Below are 21810 nucleotides of genomic sequence, written 5' to 3'. Positions count from 1 at the left end.
GGGGCGCAGAGCTGCGGGGCGCCCGGGGAGTTGTCGTTGGCCTGCTGTGTGGTTCCCTGGATGTGGAATGGAGACGTCATCGGTTATTTTAGTATTTAAAAACAGTCATTTACGTAAAACTTGTGGGTAGGTCTGTAGTGTGTGTTAGGGGCCATGTGACTACTTTGTGTGTTAGCAGGTCTTCACTGCTGAGCTACGCTCTTGGTAGCCTCCGGGTAAGTCAGGGTCTGTAGGTAATTGCTATAATCGTATTATCTTTTTTTTGTATCCCAGGATGATCCAGAAGACAGAGAGTAGATTGGTTTTAAAATACTACATTTTACTTTATATCCTATGTATGCATGCCATGGAGCAGAAACTTGTGTTTTCTCCATCTCTCCATAGTAAGTACGCAAGGTTCCTCTGGAATTCTGACTCGTCCTTCCTAAATTCATTGATGTGGAGAGAGGGAAACTCCTCCTCTTTTTCCCTTTGAAGCTGGTCTAAAAAAGGAAAATGGTTTCATTAAAATTAATTGTGGGTTTAGGAAAACTAATAACCCAAGCAAGTTCCCGAAAGAGTATACCTAAAGTATCCTAGCGTGAGAGCTGCTGCACATTAAGGATGTGTTACTCAGCCTTAACCTCCCACCTTCAAGGTGTTGCCAATTCTGCCCCCTCCTAGGCCTGGCCTCTCTGCTCTTTACCTCTCCTGTAGCCTGCCTTCTTCCTCAATCCCCTTCGTTTCCTTCCTCTGTTTTTTCTTCCTTTAATCATCTTCAACTTTCTTGCATTTTTTTCCCAGACGTTTCTTAGCAAGTGCACTGAGTAGTGCAATTGAACCAGGTCAAACTCAACAAAGCAGGTGCGTATTTCTTTATGGAGGTTTGCCAATGTGTTTATCATCTGTAAATATTGGAGAAGAAACCACGTGTGAACAGCGGTGAACCCTGCTAGCAGTGTTCCACAAACTAAATTGCGATGCTGAGGAAAACGAGAGCAAGTAGTGAGTCTGTCTGAATCCCCGCACGTTTCAGAATGTCATTTGTGCCATACTTTGAACAATTTTGAACATAGGAGGGGTAGCCTTTAAGCAAGGGAGTCAGTGTGTCTGGATAATATAAACAGAAAAGGAGTTGTACGTACTGAAAATAAACACTGAAGCCTAAGATAAGTGTTTGTCTTGAAACTTTATAGTGAAAGTTTTGCCATTGACTTCAGTAAGCAAATAGTCATTAGAGTGCAGGTAAGAAACAGAAAATACAGCTCGTGTCTCATGAGATCCGGAGACTGGTTCAACTCATCAGCTGCTCGTGCTGCGGGAGCTGGTTTTGGCGATCAAGAGGTGCCACTTCCCTCCTGAATCAAAACCTAATTCACTGAAGAGGAGCAGTTGGGCAGCGCAGCCCTGTGAGAGTTACTGCCTTTTGGATGAGAAATAAAGCGTAGCCCTACCCAGTTTTAGCAGTTGTCGCGCTGCTGTCTCCCGGAGTATTTTAATCTTTCTGCCACTCACACGTCCTTCACGTTGCGTCCTGAGTGCCCCCCGCGCTTCGGCTGAAGTTTTACTCGGAAAGTGCTTGAACTACGCGTGCAGCCGGCTGCCGCCCTCCGCTCCGGGCGCGGACGCTGCCCGCGGGAACCCGGGGCCGCGGGGACGGGGCTCGCCGCCGCCACCGGCCGTGAGCCGCGGCCGCCGCCGGGGACGGGACAGGACGGGGCGCGCCGGCAGCGTGGCCCGGGGCAGGCGGTGCTGGCTCGCGCCTTCCAGGAAACCGAAACAGAAACGCGGGCCGGGGCCGCCCCGGTCCCCCGCCCTCGGCGAGGGGCGGGCGGCGCTACCTGCGCCCTTCCCCGCCCCCGGGAGTTTCCCGCCGGCCCCGGCCGAGCGGCCCCGGCGCTGGCTGCCGGCGGACGGGCGGCGGGCGGGCGGCGCGGCCTCTCCCGGCGCCCCGCGGGTAAGCGGGGACGGGCGGCGGGGGGCGCGGGGCTGCGCCGGGGAGGAGAGACCCCGGGGACGGGGCGGGGGCGGCTGGGCGCCCTCTGCGCTGGGCCGGCGCGCAGCGGGGCACGGAGGGGCGGGGGGGCTCCCGCGGGCAGCACCCGGCCGCCCGCCGCCTCCCGCACGGCGCCCGGGCCGCGGCCGCAGCCCGTCCCTCGCAGCGCCGCGGCTCTCCCCGGGGCGGCCCGGCGGGCGGGCTCTGAAGCACCCCGCTGCCGGAGGGGAGCCTTGTGCCACTCTCCCGGCGAGGGGGTGGGGGTTTTTTTTCTTTTAGAAATTGAAATTGTTGATATTTCTTGTCCCTCAACAGCAGAGCTTTTTTTCAAAGGGATTGTGTTTTTTAAGGTCTGTTGATAACTTTTCTTAAAAGCAAATAAGGACTTTTTTTTTTTTTTTTCCATCAGTGGTGGACAATTACTTGCCACTTAGACCAGAAAATTATTCCCTAAAAGCAGCACAAGAAATCCTGATTATGGGGGTGTGATTGTGTTGAGCCATTCTGTGCAGGTTTTGGTTAGTTTTTTGTTTGTGTTTCTTTTTATTGATTTTTATTGTAGTTTTTTTTTAATTTTTTGTTTTGTTGATCCTTGACACAAAAAAATCCCACAGGGGCTCAGAAGTCTGGTACCCAGTTACTCTTATTTTAATATGGTGGATATAAGGATGCTTTCAAGCAGCACAGTTCTCAGAAAAAGGGGTTTAAGGAAAAGCTACTCGTGATAATTAGAGAAATAAACCTTTGGCTTACAAATTACTCATGTGATGATGTTGAAATAATGGCAGAACTGGAGAAACAGTCTTGTGCTTTAGCAACTGACTGAAGTGCTTACATTTAGTTTTATTTTTCCACTGTAGGTAACCATTTTTTTTAACTGAGAACATAAGTAAAACATACTTAGTGCTGTAATTTCTTCATTTAACTGGATTGTATAGAATGATTTACAACATTACTTACGTGCCCAGCACAGATACTAGTACAGGATTTTAGGGGAAAAAAGGGAGAATGAATTCTCTGTTGGTAACTGGACACCTTTTTTGCAAGTGGTGGAAATATATAAATCGCTGCATAATTTAAAAAATCAGCTTTACAGAGTCTAGACACTGCTCTCATTATGTGAATATTTAGTATTTAGAATTTGCTAGATATAGGGAAAAATGAAGGGTCGGCAACTTTTCTCAAGCACTAAAAGCACAGAACTGAGAATATTCAGGTTATAGTCACTTTTTCTTGTTATTCAGAGCTTTTTGGGTAGTACTGAAACTGTCAAGAATAGTATTAGTATTGTGCTGTAATTTGGGAACATTTTGAAGAACAGAGCAGAGCTGGCACTTGTGGAAAGCTGCGTTTGGTCTAAACTGTACAGGTGCCTTCTGCACGTAAAACATTATCAGAGAGTGAATTAGTTTAATTGTGGTATGTACTTGTCTCTATCCACAAGAGACTAGAGCATCGGGAGGCTCGTGTTTGTCTTCAGAAAGTCCCTCAGGACTAGTTTCTAACTTTACCTGACTTTTCACATGTAGTCTTTCAGTTCCTTTTATGACTGGACTGTTTCTTTTCTCTCCACCCCCATTAATTCAGCACCAGAAAAAGCAATGAATAAAAGCCTTGCTGTGGGGAAAAATAGAAATTTCCTTTATAACAAAGTGTAAATAATTTCGGGCATTGTTAACAGCCTTTAGCTTGGGCATAGAGCAGGAAGGTGGGATGCTCGGGGTTAGAAAACACGCCTAGCATCTTTTATTTCTTGTGAAGGTTGGAAAAACCTGACCTCTCTCAGCCCTGCTTGAGTGGTGCTGGTGACCACAAGATTTCCTGGCCGGCTGCCGTGATGTTAGGGTTGCCGTCAGGTTGACTTGAGGCGGGGTGACCTGGTGTAGAGTGCTGGTGAAAGTCGTCGTGTCCATCTTGGGGGGACGGGGGGACGCGGTGCTGCTCTGCCACCGTCACCCTCGGGGTTTGAGAAGGAGCGCGTTGCACCACAGGCACTCCCCTTGCCTTTTCCTAGGCTGCATCTGCTGAGCTGTCCTGTCCTGTCTTTCGAACTCGCAGCACGTGGTCTGAGTTTCTTTGCCAAGTCAGCCACGTCATTTTACTCGGTTTTCTTCAACGTTAGAGCTGACGTAAATACTCTAACCCATGAGAAATATGTGCCACAAAGCTTCCACGTCCTTGTGGGGAGGGTAAGAAAGATAACGATCATAACCAGAAACTGTACCTGGGTAAACGGCATTGCTTCATGGCCTCAGGGGACCGAGTCTGCTGCTTGTCCTTGAGATAAATAGGTTGTGCTTGCTGTTTTTCTTTTTTCTTTTTTTTTTTTTTTAGTATCTTTTTGTCTGGTTGTTATCTTTTGCCCAAAATAGATGGTTGCAGTGGATTATGAAAAAGGGAAACGAGAGCTGTCTAAATAGGGCACGCTCTACTCGGTTCTGCTAGAGGAAAAGGAGATCATTCTCTTCTTTGCTGTTAGCAAAGAATAAAACTCAGGACCTAGCCATGGAAAATTTATTTTTCACTACTACTTGGAAATCTGGATGATCATACAGTAGCTTGATTCTTTTTGAGCTGTCATCTTTTTTTTCTTTCTGCAAAAAAAATCCCCTGTTATCTCAGCCTTGTGATTACTAGTTTTTCTTTCCGTGAAGCCTGTGAAGCAAATGATCATATGAGTACAAACCAGTCCTTCTGCTTGAGCTGCTCTGCCATGGCTTTATTTGTTTTGCTTTTTTTAACAGACTGGTACAGAACACTGTGAAATTATCATCGGTGGTAAATACGGGTTCAAGAAACATGACGGCTTTAGGGATTATATTGAGACCTTTTTGATGGTTTCGTGTGATGTAACCAGGATAAATACAGGGTAAGTGCTCCTAGACATTTACGTGCTGAAAACTATTCGTGTAAATATTTTAATGACTGACCGTGCATATGGTTTTAACTTGAATAGAGTAACTCTCTCTGGCTTCAGCTAGAAACCTGGGATGGGAAAGGACTTCTTGGGATGTTGAATCCAGTTTCTAGTAGTGAAAGTCCACTTCAGCAAAATGGTCAAGATTTATCTTTAAAAGTTATTGTTAGGAATAGTGAGAGTAGGACAGGCTGCTGGAAACTGCTTTGAAAGCTCATTGCTTTTACAATAGCTCCATTTCTGACTTGCTTCTGGAGCTGGTGAAAATTTCAGTTCAAGTCTAGTTCTGGTCAGTTATTTGGAAAAAAGATGGGTTTTGTATCTCAGGTGGTGACTTACTTGTGCTTTATGCAACGATGCTAACAGATGCTTATTACTAGTGGAATGATCTTGCTCCGTGACCTTCTCCTCTTTCTGGACACATCACATAAATTGCTCATAAAAACTTGGGGATAAACTAATTGACTACATTTATATCTCTCTGTCATTCATTTCCAAATAATGAATTCCTTCATTTATATTGAGGGTGCTCCTTCATTTTTGCATATCCAGCAAAATATAACTAGCTTGTGCTTCCTTAATGTGCCAGTTCCTCTAACGAAAAGCTTTATCAAAGTAAGTTCTGAGAATGAATGACAGGGCAAGTTCACTAATAACTTCTAAATAAAGTTTCACTACCAAAAACTTTTTCTCCATTTCCTCTTCACCCAGTCTACTAATAATCATTTTCTGCATAATACAAATTAATAATTTTAAATCTAGCTGTATAATGATGAGCTGTCTATCACCCTGATCACTTCTTTTCATTCTTACTTTGCTAAAACAAATTTAGGTGAAAAGTGTTTTCAGGTTTGTTTGTTTCTTTTTTTTCAGGAGTGGTTTTGCAAAGTGGACAGGAATGGAGTATATGAGCACGGGTAGTGATAGCAAAGAGGAGATTGACTTGTTGCTAGCTAATTTAAATATGTCTGAGGTGATAGACATCATGGAAAACCTTTATCCAGGTGGAGACCTTGCAGTCTATGAAGACAGCTTAATTACAATGTGTGAAGAGGCAAATCAAAATGAAGAACGCGCCGAATCTTTACTGTTTTGTGAAAGGGAGGTTTCTTTGATGTCCTCCGTCAAATACGGGACTGTGGAAGACCTGCTTGCTTTTGCAAATCAGGTGTCTAACACTGCAAAACAATTTAAAGGATGCAGACAGCAAGAATCTGGAATCCTCTTGAATATGGTATGTCTCTTTTTTTTTTTTTTTTACTTGAAAATTAGTAGACCTTAGGAGTTAGAAGTTATTAATGAACCTAAATAAAAATCAGCCGCAGTCTCAGGAGTAATAGTTAGGCTGTTGTTCCCTGTGCAGACCTGGGGGGCTGGAGTGGATCTCTGAGGTTATCAAGTCTAGCCTCTGCAGTCTCAGGCAGCTATGGAGAAAGGTCTTTTGTTCAGAAGGATCCACTCTGTGTTGCCTCTTGGTATCCCTGGAGATTAGAAAACATTTCCCAACATTGAATGCAAACCAGTAAAAAAGCAAAAGCCACAACTATGATGGCCTGCAGGTTTGGGAGATGGTAAGGGTTTTCCAGTGCCTTGTGTTCTTGCAGTAAAAAGAGTTCATTATGCAAAACTCCCAAATAAAGGTCTAAGATCTATTTTGGTATAGTAGCTGAGTTCACTCTATCTGCACGATATGTAAAAAGTAGTAATGTAGGGAGAAAAAGCGTATAGTATCAACTGTGACTTTCACAATTACAATATTATGTAATATCACACACTGCTAAATTCAAGTATAGGTGCGTTGTTTTGAGATATGTTCATTTTTTCCCTAAAATGATTTGTGTTCTGCAAGCATCTGTAGATATTAGTGTCGTTGGACTTCTATTTAAAATCAGTTGCTCTGAAAACAATCAGTTATGAAATGGAAGTTTATTCATATAAGTTTGTGCTGCTCCTTTATTTTCTTAAGATGTTCTACATCTATCATCTTAAATATCTTGTATATAATATGTTTTATATGTGAACATTGGTTGCTTGAGGCATGCTGGTTACTCAGATGTGAAATAGCACAGGGTATTGCTTTATTCTGATTTGGAGAGAGCATTGCAGTACTGCAAAACAGTCACTTTTTAAACTCTGTAACATTGAAATGACAGTTACTAATATTAAATGTTTCTTATACTTAGGATAGACAGTGTTCTACATACTCGTGGTTGTTTGGCTTGCATGTTATTTCTATAGATGCATGCAATTGGTATGAGCCAAGTACTATTAGATGCACGTGATCCATTGAGCAACTGAGGATTGGAGGCAGGGCATTACCTGTACATGCGTTTCAGCAGGTGTATCTACATTGTAAATACCTACTGCATTTTAGTTAGGATCAGGAGTGCTTCTGATTGCCTGGTGAGCCCCACTGACGCACCGTGGCTCATGTCATGAACGGTCTTGGAGCACACAAGCTGGATTTCTTTCAGTTGAAACTAAACTGGAGGATGCCTTACAGCCACAAACGAGCATTCACTCCGCAGGACCAGGCTAGGAACTAGTCCTGAAGGCCTCCTAAAAACATGAATAGTGTGGTGGTTGTTGCTCTCTTGCTTTGCAAATCCACTCCACTTGGTCTGTGTTACTTTTCAGGATGGGTGTAACCCATGTGGATTAGCTAGTCTCAACCCCTTGAAACGCAGAAGCGCGCAGGTGAGATGTACGGATTGCTAGAGTCTTTACCTTGGCTTTGATGAGTAGAGGGGAGGCTCATTCTGCATATCCGAAGTAAAATACTTTTTATTAAAAGACACCCCCGCAACAGTTAAGAACTTACCCTCCCCAAAATTAAGAACTTCTAAGAATTAACTTTTTTCGTGTAGATACTAGTCACAAATGACAGTTTAGCAGTCAAGAAGATACTTTCCTAATTGAAAAACATGAAGGTAGTTAAAGCACAGAAGGATTGTGTGCATTACATCTTAAAAAGAAATCTAAACCGAATAATCTTTCCAGTGCGCTGTTACTTTAAATGGGGTAGCTGAAGAGCTGAGTACATGAGACCATGTGACAGACATAAACTGATAAATATCCTTGATCTGCTTTTACATAACTTCAAGAATCTTAATAAAGTAGGAGTAAATAGGTTAATGATATTCCAGGTACCGACAATACTGTATATCCCTGAATTAATTAAAAGCATATTCACAGTAAACATTACCAATTCTTTAGCTGAGAGAGTATTAAGAGACTGAAGAAATAACATCAAACCTCAAGCAGTACTCACATGGCTGTAGTTAGGAGTTTGGTCTCTCTCTGTCATGTGCAGAGGGAGGGAGCTGTTTCGGAGGCAGATTTAGAGCAAGATACTGACTTAGATGCTCTGAATTGCTTCCTGGAGGAGCCCTCCTCGCCTTGCTGACAGTATAGACAGCCAAAGATCCCAACCTTACCCAGCTAAAGCAGACAGTGTGATTCCCACTCTTTTTTTTTTTTTTAACTACCGTATAAAACTAGAAGAAGGTGGCTGGTAAAATCATGGCAGACTTCTTCGACCTTTTACTAAGCATCAGAAACTCTGATACAAGATGGAAAATTAAAATGTGTTCCCCTAGCAGTACATGTGATATTAGGAAATGCTGAAACTCTTGCTCACATCATATAAGATAGCTTGTGAGTAACAGGTATGTGGCATAACAAGTTAACAGATTACAGGAAGGACAAACATGTGCAGGTGAATCTAATAACAAGAGGTGGGTAATTTCATTAACCCAGCTGCTGCTGCTGTTGTTGTTTCAAGACAATTAATTGCAACTTACACTTTGTAAGTTAGTCACTGGAGAGAAACGTGGATGCCTGGGCTGTGAATGAATGCCACACCTCACATGCTGTTCCCATTTGGTGTTTCTAAATAAAGACTGCTGAACAGATCCCATGCATCATGCACGTATATAAGTGATATTTTTTTTTTTCCACTACATGTATAAAATTAATTAGGCTTGAAGTAGTTTTAACTTTATTGTGAACTTTATTTAACTTCACAGATCACACCCAAGAATGGCCGCTATCAAATCGACTCGGATGTGCTTCTGTTTCCGTGGAAGCTGACTTACAGGAACATTGGCTCTGATTTTATTCCTCGGGGAGCTTTTGGAAAGGTGTACTTAGCCCAAGACAGAGAAACCAAGAAACGAATGGCATGCAAACTGGTATGTTAGTTCAATAGTTTTATCTCTGAGCAAACATTGTACGACATAGTACATACAGTATATTTTCAAATATGTCTGCATCAAATTCCACTGTTAGGCTGATGATCATCTTGGTTTTGTTGGCCTACACAAGGTAGGAAAAAGGTATGTATTTAACTGTTAACTTGTTTTAATTTTTTGGCTCTGAGACTGCAGAAGTTTCTGCATTTTGAAAGTATCGGGAAGTATGTGTAACTGCCACGTGGGCAGGTCTGCTGCGGTGTGGGGGTAGAAGAATTTCTACTTGTCCTGCTGTACTCAGAGTGGTAAAATATCAGCATGAGATCACGTCCCTGCTGAAGGTGATAGCAAAACCCTGTTGCTACAGATGGTTTTAGGATCTTGTCCTTTAACTGGGGTCCTCAGACTTAAATTTTCTTTACTGCAGTGCCATTAATGTCCCTGAAAGCTCAGCTTACGTGTAACTCTCATTCTGTTTTGGGCACTGACTCAGCTTAGGGTCGTGAGATGTCTCAAGAAAACTGCTGAGCATCCCCCTATTTTTATACAAGCCAACATTTTCTTTCAACTTGTTATTCTAAATTGGGCAGTAAATATTTAGGGCCAGTAAAAGCTCAGCTGGGACATTGCTCTATATCCCCCAGCTCATGAATAAGTACCTGTATTACTTCTGCATGTCAAAGAGTTGGGGAGGCAGTTTTATGTCCTTCCCTTGCAGCCAACGTATCCACATGGGAACAGATTTAGTTTGCAGCTCCTGCATAACCCACTGCAGAGTTAAAACATCCTAATATTTCTGAAAATACAAACAGTATTTCTCCTCGCAGTAAGAATATTAGCCTCTTATTTGGTTCATAGCCACAAGTCTGAGGGAAAGAGAATAAAAAGAGCGTAGTAGCCTTTCTGTGTGTAAGCAAACACTGTTTTTTATTGTCTTAGCAATCTGCTGTCAGTACTTTTTAAATAAATATAGTGCTGCCGGGTGCTCGTTTTAAAGCAGGCTTAATTTCTTGTAAGCCATAAACCAGCACTGATAAGGATTGAATCGAGGTCAGTAGTGGTTCTGAGCATGGTTAGTCTGTAACCCGTGCTGAGTGCTGCAAGCACTGATCCACGTGTCAGACAGGTGTATAGTTGTGGTAGAGCAGATGAGACTGCACAAAGCTAAGAGAAAAAGCACTGGGATTTTTATCTCCTCCACCAGGAAATTTGCATAGAGCTTTTGCGTAACCACCAGATTTTGACGGGAATAACTCTTGCTACATTGTTTTTTCTGGAAGATTGCATTTTTATTTGGGCATGATTCCAAAAACTGTCTCAACTTTAAACAGGATGTATCTCGACTGGAAAGGAAGAACAAGTCACAGGATCAAAATAAAGCTCTGTATTTTAACAAGTGGATAGGAGTGCTTTGCTTCCTTCTTCCATTTTAATCTATAGGATAACTAGTGTTAGTACACATAACTTGTTTTTTGAGCTGCTTTTCTGTGGTTTTGTTTCAATGTCCTAGGTCCCAGTGGAACAGTTCAAACCATCGGATGTTGAAATACAGGCATGTTTCCGTCACGAAAACATTGCTGAATTATACGGTGCTATTTTGTGGGATGAGACGATCCATCTCTTCATGGAAGCCGGAGAGGGAGGATCTGTCATGGAAAAGCTGGAGAGTTGTGGTCCTATGAGAGAATTTGAAATCATTTGGGTGACAAAGCATATTCTGAAAGGACTTGACTTTCTCCACTCCAAGAGGATTATCCACCACGATATCAAACGTATGTGTGTGTGATTCCCAGTCCAGGCTGGGCTGGAGCTCTGGTGGAGAGCCTGGGGCTCTGGGAGGGAGGGATGGATAATGCCCCACAAATCACAAGGTCAGGTTCTGGAGATAATTGTTATTTACGCTATTTATTAATTAACTTCAGTGGTGAGGACGATTCGAAAGTCATAGTTCCTTTGCCTTTCTTGAGCAGCTCAATTTGAAATAAAAACCTAAAGAAAATGAGCAAAATTATCAGTTTGTGTTAAGCCAGAAGTTTCCCTCTTTCCATGTAAATTCATCCTGAGTGCTTCCATGCCCACCTTCCAGTTGCACCTGCTTTTAGCTTTTATGCTTCTGCGTGGCTGCTCCTCAGTTTGAGACACTTTGAAACTAAATACGTAACTTGTCCTGGTTTTTTCTTTCAACAGTTACTGCAAATTTTAGTATATATTTGCTTTTAAAAAGCTCTGGGTATTAAGATGTATAAGTAATCAAAATGTATTGATATTAAGCCTAAATCAAATTGCTTTAAAATTTAATTTTAATGCATTTAATTTAATTTAATATGAAATACTGTTTCTTCCAGCACCACCTCCCCCCGCAGGCTTTCTAGTAACAGTGCTTCTAATGAAGACATATTGCTTCTGAGAGTTAATTTTTGCTAAACTTGAGGGTTTGAAATAGAAATATTCGAACTGAAGTGTTACAATAAATAGTTGACAGAAGGCAATTATCAGGAATTGCTAAATTTTTATCTTAATTTTGCATTTTTTTTTAGTTAATGTGGGTCAGTACTTTAGATGTAAGCCTTTGAGATTCTGGCAACTATAAAACTGCTTAATTTTTCCCTTAGTTGTGCATTCTCGCTTGTAGTAAGAGTCTTTCCTATGGGTTTATTGTAATTGGCAGTAACAACGACATTAATTAAAAGGTTGAAAAACCAAACCAGCCAAACCCCAACCCACTACATCTAGATAGTGGGTAGGAGAACCAGCCCATTGTGAATGTGGTGGATGTGAGTGCATTTCGCTTTTCCCAGCCTTTTCCTGCGTCGCTGGGTGCAGGGCAGGAGCTGAGGCGGAGGCCTCCCGGGGCTGATGGCCGCCAGGCCTGGAGGTGCCGGGGTGCAAACCCCGGCCACGCTGTTTCGTTGCAGAGCTTGCTGCGCTATGGCAGCGTGGCCCTCTGCACCATGATTTATGTGGTGCTTAAAGTCCGTATCTTCAAAGGTATCCCTAAAATTACAAGTTTATGTAGTTTTGTAGCACTGGTAAGGAGGCAGGTATGTGAAGGATTGCTTCAGGAACCAGTCCTGCTGAAATCAAGCCTGCGTCTTCTCACTGGAGGGTCACAGTGGGCACTGTCAAGGCGGAGAATGACCCACAGTTTCCTCTGGGAGAAGATGTGTTTATGTTGTGTAACTTGGTGACTTCATTTGTCCATGTCTTCTGAAACAGCAAACAATAATTTCTGAAGGCTTATACAGAGCACTACCTTCATAAATACTTGATCAGAAATACAACTGCAAAGAAAGCCTCTGAGTACAAAGTTGTGCCTTAGGCAGAGTTTTATGAAGGAAAGTGAATTAAGCTCCTAGACATTGCTGCAATTCAGTGGGAGTTTGGAACTCTGTCTTTTATTTCTTTGGCAGCCGCAGTCTGTCCTCTGTCGTCACGCTGAGCCGCTCTCGCTGGCCAGCGCAGGAGGCTGGTGTGGCTGCTGTGGAGGGGCCTCGGTTCCTCTCTGTTTCTGTCCTCGTTTAAATCATTAGTGTAGAGAAACTTCTTGGTAACCAACAGTTATGTTGTTTATAGCCAGACCTGCGCTGCATGCTTTCCACCTTGGAGACCATTAAACATCTTCAGAGCAAGCCTCTCTGTGCTGAGGTGCCTACCAGTCTTCCACCTTCCTCCTTTACCCTCAGCCATTTTTTTCTCTCTCTTCCCTTTTTTTTTTTTAAGCTAGGAAAATGTCCAAATGTTGATTCTTCTTTTACGTAAACCAGTCCAGTTTGATTTTTAAGATATAATTTAAAATTGGACCCAATGACTAACGGACGTCTTTTGGCTAGGAGAAGGACTGTGTCAGCTATAGAGACTGGTTGTGCTAGTCTCCCTTTTCAGGCTAACATCCAAATGAAACAGGCATGTTGCAAAATAAATGCCTAATGTGCTAGAAACTTAAATGCTGTCGGTTTTGTTTTTCTTTTAGCAAGCAACATTGTCTTTATGTCAACTAAGGCTGTTTTGGTGGATTTTGGCCTAAGTGTGCAAATGACTGAAGACATTTACTATCCCAAGGACCTTAGAGGAACAGAGGTAAGAAGCTGGAGGTGCAAAAGCCCTTATGTTGTATTACTCCCTTGGTTGTGATGCTTAGGCTCAAATTTGGAGCTTGAGGGTAGAAGCTTGGGCAATAAAGTTTTATATTAACTTATCAAAAAGTTACAAGCAAACAGTTGTATAATCTCAATTATATTTTTCTTTTCAACTTACTGAATGGAGAATCAGCTGTCACACTTTGAAAGCTATGTCACCTTCTCTGCAGTCCCATTTGTTAGCGATTATTAAATCTGAAGTCAAAGAGAAATTGGGATTCATTTAAGTCAAGCAAAGGAGGGTTGTTTGCAGTGAATCAGCTGCTGGTCAGAGATGTTTCAGACTAGAATTTGGTTCTTTGCTCTAGCAAAGATTTCTTCTGAGATACCAGCTCTGGACTGGGGTGACCTGCTCGACACAGTAGTTTGACAGCTCCTTTGAAACCGCAGAAATTACAGACCTCTGGGTTTCATCCCTTAGTGCTTGCTGTTTGTTGGCACTTGCTGTTTTGATAGTCTTCCACAGCATAAGCTCTAAGCTCTGTTCCCTATCTACATGTAACCATCTTGTCCTTTGGGGGTTATGTATGGCACGGTTGATGATTATCTGGTAAACTGCTTAGGCATTACAGTGATGGAGGTGGGGGCCTTTTAAATGTTCTCAGCGACTTTGACTCTGAACGTGCACAGAGGTCCTGCATGGCACTTGGGCTGCCCGTGTGCCGAAGTGTTTCTAGGGCTGGAGCTTTAACAAACAACCAAGCAGCAACAATTAGCTTGGATAGCTGCTGCAAATGTGGCTTTGCATGCTCTCTGTTGCCGGAGGAGGTTTTTTACAGGAAACACTTCAGCTGAAATGCTGGCACTTGATGTTTTCATAGTCTTCCACAGCATAGGCATGTGTTCAGAGAACTTGTATAACTGCCAAAGAGCATTTCACTCCTTGGAAGAGTAAGATAAACTAAGATTTCACAGAACACCAGGCCTGTTTGTTTATTTGTTTTTGAGATATTTGGGAAAATACTTGAATTTGTTTTCACTGTCTTTCTAGTCAGGGGAGTTAAGAGCTTAAAATGCTTATTGTACTGGAAGCAACATGCTTTCTGGCATTTAATGTATGTGCTTTGTACTGGAAGGAACATGCTTTCTGACATTTAACGTACATGCTTTGTGGGGTTTTTATTTTGGTTTGGGTTGGTTTTTTTTGTTCTGGGGGTTTTTTGTGTGCTGTTAATGAGAATAAGAAAAATGGTGGGAATGAGTTGGAAGCCCTGGTAAGGTATTTCCCAAGGATGGAGAAGTGTGTAAACAGGAAATTTCCAGGTTTGTAGAGTTGACTGGTGATGATCCTCTCCTGGCTGTTGCAGGACAGGTCAAGTTCGTGTTGGTAAGAACAACTGCAAAAACACTTAGTTCTTCATTTAGTAGGAAGAAAATTATTCCGCACTGTTGAGCACCTGCAGCTATGTCCTCAGAAAGCCGATAATCCCCACAACCCTGAAACGTGGCGGTGCTTGGTGTTTGCTGTCTGAGGGGAGAGGTAGCCAGTCCTCAGAACTGGCAATTCTGCTGTTCTGCTGCAGCATCGCAGCCAGAAGTAAGGTTACAGAGAGAGCGCTGGGAAAGGAGATTTTCAAATACCAAAGACTTGTAGGAACATTGAGAATGCTAATCCATAGGGTTTTCTGCTCACAGTCTTTCTCCTAGGCATCATCCTCTCCATAGTGCCTGTGTTCAGCCTTGTGGGGTGCCTAATCCAGTCACTCACAAATGTCCTCTGTAATCTTTGATAGCACTGGCTTTCTTGATTTTTTCAGAGTAAGATCTTGACTCTTCAAAGTCCTCCTGAGTTTTGTGCCCTCTATTATGCACCCTTAAGAAGTGGTGCGGTTGTCCAGGAGTGCTGTTTCCGCATGTTGCTGTGCAACCCCTTGCTAGGGCTCTATCACTGCCATGCAGCATCGTGCCTGTGAACTGGCGGGTTTCTCTTACGTCTGGTACTGGCAGAGACTCGTGTCCACGAAGGAAGTGGCAGCTGGAGTTACCTTTCTCCTGGGCATGTTCTTCTCTGGGGATTTAGGATTTTTATTTGCTTCTATAGCACAGAAAGTCTGAACATAGTGAATCTTCTTTGTGTTTGTGAAAATGAATACTTGCAATTCTAGGCAGAGTAACTGAAAGACAGTTAAATTTTGCTTAGTTGGTGTAGCATGAAAAACCTGGGTTTTCTGAGCAGCGTGTGTGCAACGCATGCAGCACAATATACCATGGTTGTGATGAAAGTGCTCTGCAGGAAATACTTTTTCTAGGCATTTGCCACAATTTCTGTTATGCTCCTGTCACTTTGTTAAAATATGTGAGCTTCAGTTACAACCATTTGAGGGGAGGAAAAAGTTGTCTGCTAAGATTTATGGAATGTGGAAGGTGTGATTCATTTGCAGGAATGCTAAACTAAAACTAGCACGGCATGAAGAAAAGGACTGGGCTTTAGCTGGCTCGTGTCTCTGGTCCGACTGGCAGACAAGTGTCAGCCCAGCAGTAGGAAGGAGTGGGAATGGGAAGGTACCTGGGGCTTGGGCTGCCTACTTTGGTGGCAACAGAGTCTTAGGCCAGTCTAAATCAGTCTGAAATCACAGCTTGGGTGCACATCTCGTTTTTGCTTTTTGGCCCTGTGCTATCAAGGTGCATTTCGACCATTTTCACACTTTGACTATAACTGCAGACAGGTTCTTGTTGCAGCATCCTTTTTTCAAGAAGGCAGCTGCTTTTTGTTCACATAGATTTTACTCAAGTTGCACTGTATATGCTAATGACTTCTTTTTGCAAAAGTAGAAATTCTGTTCTTTGCTCCTTATGAGACTTAAATGTAGCGGGTGCAGATGCACTTACTGTATCTTAGCCCTGAGGAAAGCAATGGATAGGGGTAAGCAGCAGCTGTAGATGCCTGCTGAACCTTTGCACACAATTCCGATCTGAAGCTCTGTTTGCAGATACGGTATGTGATTTACTGGGAAATATTCCCTGGAATTTGCGTGAGCCCTACAGCTGTTCTAGATCTGTGGTAATAAGTAGTCAAACCATGTGGTGATGACTTAACTTCCTGCTCTTGTGTCAGTTAATGGCTTTTAGTGTGATTCTTTGTGACAGGATGACTTGAACTAATTAAAGTTCTGTTTGGCTCCTTTAGAGGGAAATTGGGTGAGGGAAAAGCAGAAACCAGAAGCAAATAGGGCGGCTTGCTAACCTAGTGTGTTGTGGGCTGTGCCCAGGTTGTGTTGAAACCTACTCCCCGGGCCAGTGGCCGTGGCAGAGCCGTGCGGGCCGCTCCTGCCCTGCCAGCCGCCGGGTGTGCCTCCTGCATCCTGCCCGGCTGGTTCTCCTCCCACCGCGCTCCCAGCTGCCTCGAGCTTCCCACCGGATCCTTCTTCAGACTCTTGGCAAATCCAAACGTTTCAGTGAAATGTTTGGATGGAAACTCTGTTTTGGTTTAGCTGAGATTAGAATTTTTGGTTTAAAAAAAGAATGGAAGAGGGATGCTTGCCTTAATAGCTGCTCTGGGGTGGCCTAGTGGAAAGGGCACGCAGCAGGACTTAAGAGATCTGTTTTTTAATTTATGCCTTGGCTTAGACTTGGTTTGTTCCTCACCATCCCATTTCTTAGGATAAAGCCTCAGCATACAGGTTATTGGATGAGGGGTGGAGAGGAGAAGAGTAAGGAAGACAGGAAGGTGTATATCTGTCAGTTGTGTAGTATCCAGTGTAACAGGGATCTGAGGAGTGGACTCCTACCCCCAGCTGGGTGGCTAGCAGCGGAGACACCCTGTCTTTTTAGCCTAATGCATGCCCATGTTGTTCAAGCAGAATGGAGCAGTCCCAGCAGTGCCCCACAAAACAAACTGGCAATTCAGGCACCTCCTTTTGCTGTGGAGGAATGAGGTTCCTGCTACCCAGCTGAATGAAGCAGAGCCATGGCTTGAACATCAGCCTCTCACAGCTCAGCTAAGTCCCATAGCCACTGAGCTGTGGCTTGTCTGGGGAGGGCAAACCTGGAATATGAATTTGTCCAGAAGCCAGACCAGAAAATCTCTGTGATTGTGGCAATGTGCAGAGCAGAAAAATCTTATTCCCTGGTCTTTAGGCTGCAGGTACTAGTGGGATGCATCCCTTCAGAGGGGGGTTTCCTGAATCACAAAATGTCACGATTCGTCTTTGCTTGTTGTTTTCCCCTATTGATGAATCTTTTTTTGACTATTCTTCACAGATTTACATGAGCCCTGAAGTTATCCTCTGCAGAGGCCACACAACAAAAGCAGACATCTACAGCATGGGAGCTACTATTATTCATATGCAAACCGGCGTCCCCCCCTGGGTGAACAGATACCCTCGTTCTGCATATCCATCCTACCTCTATATTGTAAGTGTCCTTAGCAAAGCTGTAGCTCAGTTTCAGTTGAAGTGTTTCCTGTACTCTTGTTGGGAAAGCTCCAGTCATATAAAAACTATCAAAATATTTGTCAGAGAGATTATATCATCCTTTTTGCTTGGGGGGAGGGAGGGAAGAAGTGGGTTTTGATCATTTAGGGGAAGACAGAGGCTGAGCTGGAGTCATCTCTGTGGTTTGTGTTACAATTTACAGGCCTGGGGTTTACTGCAAGGACAGGGTTAGAACAGCATGAGACTTCATTGAAACAAGCTCATCTGTGTTCTACTTGTCTGTTTTGCTTAGAAATTGCAGATAAAAAACAGAGCCTGGCAAATCTGATTCTCTGGTTCTTCCAGCGTGGTACAGAAATCTGGTGAATTTGCATTGCACCGGATTTTAGGCTTCCTTGGAGTTGCTTTGAGTTTTTAAATTTATGATAAAATCTGATTTTAAAGAAGGTGGGTTTTGTGCAGTTACATGTTCTGTTCTGATTGATCAATGCAGCTCAGCGAGATGATGAGTTGTAAGTGGGGAATTCCCAGACCACTCGTGGTTATCTGTGACTTCCTCTTCCATTGTTTTTGGAATAACTGTTTCAATGGTCTTTTTTTTTTTATTCCAACAGATACACAAGCAAGCTCCTCCCTTAGAGGACATTGCTGAAGACTGCAGCACTTCCATGAGAGAGTTGCTAGAAGCAGCTCTAGAAAGGAATCCTAATCATAGGCTGTCTGCAGCAGACTTACTGAAGCATGAAGCCTTACACCCACCCCCAGAAGAGCAACCGCGGTGCCAGAGTCTGGACTCTGCATTGTTTGAAAGGAAAAGACTACTCGCAAGGAAGGAGCTGCAGTTGCCAGAAAACATTACAGGTAATGATATCAGGCTTACTTACCTTGCACTTTGTAGGTTTTACTTTGTGTGAAAGCTTGATGTGAGAGAGTGTTTAGAAATAAATGAAACTCAGAAAGCTTCTGGAAAGAGACCAGTAAAAATCCCAATCAGATGAGATCAGACCCAGAGCTCATTAAGTGTTATGTAAAACGCCCATTGACTTCAACAGGGGAAGAACTTAGCCTGAATTCTGCAGCTCCGGAAGGGCTGGCTCATGAAAAAGCCCTGGCAGTCATTCAGGATACTTCTTCACAAAGTATAGGCTGCTGTCCCAAATTGCCTTAATTTGCCACAGTAGTAGAGATGTTTTATTGATGCTAATGATTTGTTCGTTATATAAAAAAAAAAAAAGTCCCAACAACCACCACCACCACCAAAACCAACCCTTCCTTAAAGACACACACAAAACTGTAACTGTAATGTTGCTGAGTGTCATCAGTACAAGCCCTTTGTTTTAAAAACAAAAATTACTGTAGGATAGAACACAGTTCCCTTGTGCATTAATAAGTGCTTTATGAAGGATAATACATGAACCAGTTAGAAAACTCAGTGTGTCCTCAGCTAATATCAAGACCAAGGGAGATTAGCAGCCAGCAACCTGCTAACAGGCTTCAAAATGCTCTTCTTCTACTTGTAAAATATATTTGGAGGGTTCTGACAAAAAGCATTTAAAAACTGACCCCAGGCAAGTGGTTTATTTGATTGTGATAAGTATTTGAAAAGATATCTATGCAAAGTTTTGGGTGCCATAATGCATAAGTGTTGCAACGAATCTACTTAACATTTAAATCAATGCCTTTGCATCTAGAATGGCATTGCTCCTTCTGGATTTTGCCTTGTGGGTGCGTAATCCTTTTACTAGCTTAGGCTATCTGAATCAATTCTTTTGAAGATGAAAAAATATTTGACCATCAAACTGGAACTTTAGTTTAGGTGCTTGAGATTGCAGGACACTCATTACAGAAGTATTCAGTGTTCTGCCATTGCAAAGGTTTCTTCAGACCTTGATTTAAAAGAAAAAAATAATTAAGACTGATGGTCCCAGATTTGTTCTGTATTGTCACACCCAGCGACGCAAAGAGGATGTCATCTGTTTAGATTAAAATTCCCCTGTAATGAAGGGGAATTCTCAACTGGCAGAAAGCTAGCAGAGGTTTTTCTTGCACCAAACTCTCCTTTAGCGCTATGGCTCAGAGGATGAGGAAGCTCTGCTGAGCTGTCCCAGCTGATGGAGGTTTTTTTGAAATAGTTGAACACACTTGCTCTTTTCAGTAGCAAACTGGTTACCTTTCTTTGCCTTAGAGTTGTGGGTTGATATGGCATCTTTTATTTTGTTTTATATGAGGTTTATGTTATATTGTCCTTAAAAGTGAAGCTTTCTAAACCACAGATAAATAAAAGCAAATATTAGGCCAATTATTCCAGAAATGTCTGCAACCATGGAACTGAACTAATGTTGCTATTTGTGCAATAAGAACATGCTTTGTCTCTTTCCTTTTTAGATTCCTCATTGTGTACTGGAAGCATGGAAGAGTCGGACCTGCTAAAGAGGCAAAGATCACTCTACATAGATCTTGGAGCTCTAGCTGGTTACTTCAATATTGTTAGGGGACCACCAGCCTTAGAATACGACTGACTCAGTAACATTGTGTGTCGGCAGGTCAGAAATGGACCTCTACCTCTTAAAACTTGATTTTAAGACTTGATTTTCAAATTTGTACATAAAAATACTGCCATTGTAGGCTGTAAAATGTGAATAGTGTTTAATTGAACAGATGATTAAGCTAAACCCTTAGGGGCTCTGATAAGCTGATCACAAGCAACGATATTTGTGCGTCTGCTGGTTGACCAACAAGAAGGCGGCAAAAAGAACACTGGGAATGTCTTAATCCGGGATATCTTCCTGTGCTGGGCCTTGCACTTTTATAAAACTTGTAATATATGCTTGCAAATACTGCCATCAAAAAAACAAAAAAAACTCCAAAAAAACCAACAAAAAAACAAAAAAAAAAAAAAAAACAAAAAAAAACCCCAAACAAAAAAAACCTTGAGCATGTGGGCTGTAACATTCAGTCTATCTGAGCTGTCCTTAGAAAAAACCTTCCAAAAAAGAAGTCCTTGACTTAGCCAGTCAAAGACTGGTTCAGTCTTGTTCTGTCTTTGAGTCTTGGCCAGTCTCTGGTCATTCTTAATGGAAATCAGGGCCTCCCTTAAGCTGAGCTAATTTCTATCAGCTGTCTCTGGAGCCAAAGCATCACTTGGTTACAGATGTGTTTTAACTTTGCATCTTCCCTGGGCTGTCAGAGATAAGCAGGGTGCTGTTCCCCTTCTCTGTGGGTGTAGCGAATCCTTCACTGGCTATATTGGTTAGCTTTGGGAATAGCACAGCAAGCTGGCCCTGGCAAAGCACAGCAGTGACTTCACCTGCTTCCTATGTTACAGCTACTGTGAGGGTACCTTGGGTAGTTTCCAAGGGTAGAGCAAATGTTATTCCCTTATCGGTAACAGTCGGCAGGCTCCAGCCTCTTGCTTTTTAATACTTTAAAATTGTACACATGTATAATTGCCGTGAGTGCTATGGTTTGGAAAGCGTGTCATTAGTGACAAGCTGTGTTTATGTTCCTATGGAAATGGAATTATATTGTTCTTGCTGTGCCTCATACATTTGAAACATGATGTTTTGGATGATAGTAAAACTATGTAAACTGCATAGTTCTGTACATCCCATGGGATGAGAACGTAAACTTTTATAAAACTCTCTTTGATGCTTAGGATGACTCTTATAAGCATTTGTGTTAAAATGGCATACTATGTATGTTGTACACTGAATCTTTTCTGAAGCACAGTCTCTTTTTCATACGTCTATTATTTAATGCTGCTCCTATCTAACACGTGATCTTAAACAGATGATTTCTAGTTTGATACTGATATGGTCAAATGAATAAATCCAGCTCAGTGCCTTGAGATGTGGTCACTCTGTTCTTTCATCTTTGAAAACAGTGTGGGGCTGTGACCATATTTGGGCCAACCTCCCCTACCATGGCCCAGGTACTCTACACACATCGTTCCACTTTTTGGGGAGTTGGGTGGAGGTCATTGTTGATGGATTTTGGACTTTGGTAAGAGACGATGAATGTTTCTTCTGACAAAACCTCATTCTCAGACCCCAACAGTCCTTCTCAACTGCGTGGATGTTGCACAGCAGTTGTGTACAACACGCAGCGCTTCAATCTTGATGTTAATTGCTATAAAAAATTCTGCTGGGAATAACCCACCTGCTCCAGTACTTTGTGCAAAATCTCTAGATGCCTAGCTGCTTTGAGGAGAGCTGTG

At 42.7% G+C, this 21810-nt stretch overlaps 1 protein-coding gene across 2 annotated transcripts; it reads left to right on the top strand.

Annotated features, from left to right (window-relative positions):
- Positions 1-1883: 1883 nt before the first annotated feature.
- On the top strand, positions 1884-21206 carry MAP3K8 (mitogen-activated protein kinase kinase kinase 8). Of its 2 annotated transcripts, XM_082325270.1 has the most exons (9): positions 1884-1936; positions 4720-4844; positions 5766-6126; positions 8921-9085; positions 10596-10857; positions 13056-13162; positions 17422-17574; positions 18209-18455; positions 19980-21206. In XM_082325270.1, the coding sequence occupies exons 2-9, from the start codon at positions 4810-4812 to the stop codon at positions 20111-20113; spliced, it is 1464 nt and encodes a 487-aa protein (XP_082181396.1). In that variant the 5' UTR covers positions 1884-1936; positions 4720-4809; the 3' UTR covers positions 20114-21206. The 2 variants fall into 2 exon arrangements, with proteins under 2 accessions (XP_082181396.1, XP_082181395.1); XM_082325269.1 differs by lacking the exon at positions 1884-1936 and having other exon boundaries at positions 4782-4844; positions 5897-6126.
- Positions 21207-21810: the final 604 nt, after the last annotated feature.

Source organism: Platalea leucorodia (genome assembly GCF_965183815.1).
Source record: "Platalea leucorodia genome assembly, chromosome: 1".
Taxonomy (NCBI): domain Eukaryota; kingdom Metazoa; phylum Chordata; class Aves; order Pelecaniformes; family Threskiornithidae; genus Platalea; species Platalea leucorodia.
Note: the sequence above shows the minus strand (reverse complement) of the source record. Positions and strands in the feature narration are given on the sequence as shown.

What these genes read in the sequence shown, in the direction of transcription:
- MAP3K8 (XM_082325270.1), top strand. Translation starts at nt 4,810, where the DNA reads ATGGTTTCGTGTGATGTAACCAGGATAAATACAGG. An exon ending in CTGGAATCCTCTTGAATATG is followed by an intron (nt 6,127 to 8,920) that starts GTATGTCTCTTT and finishes TTAACTTCACAG; the next exon opens with ATCACACCCAAGAATGGCCG. An exon ending in ATCCATCCTACCTCTATATT is followed by an intron (nt 17,575 to 18,208) that starts GTAAGTGTCCTT and finishes TTATTCCAACAG; the next exon opens with ATACACAAGCAAGCTCCTCC.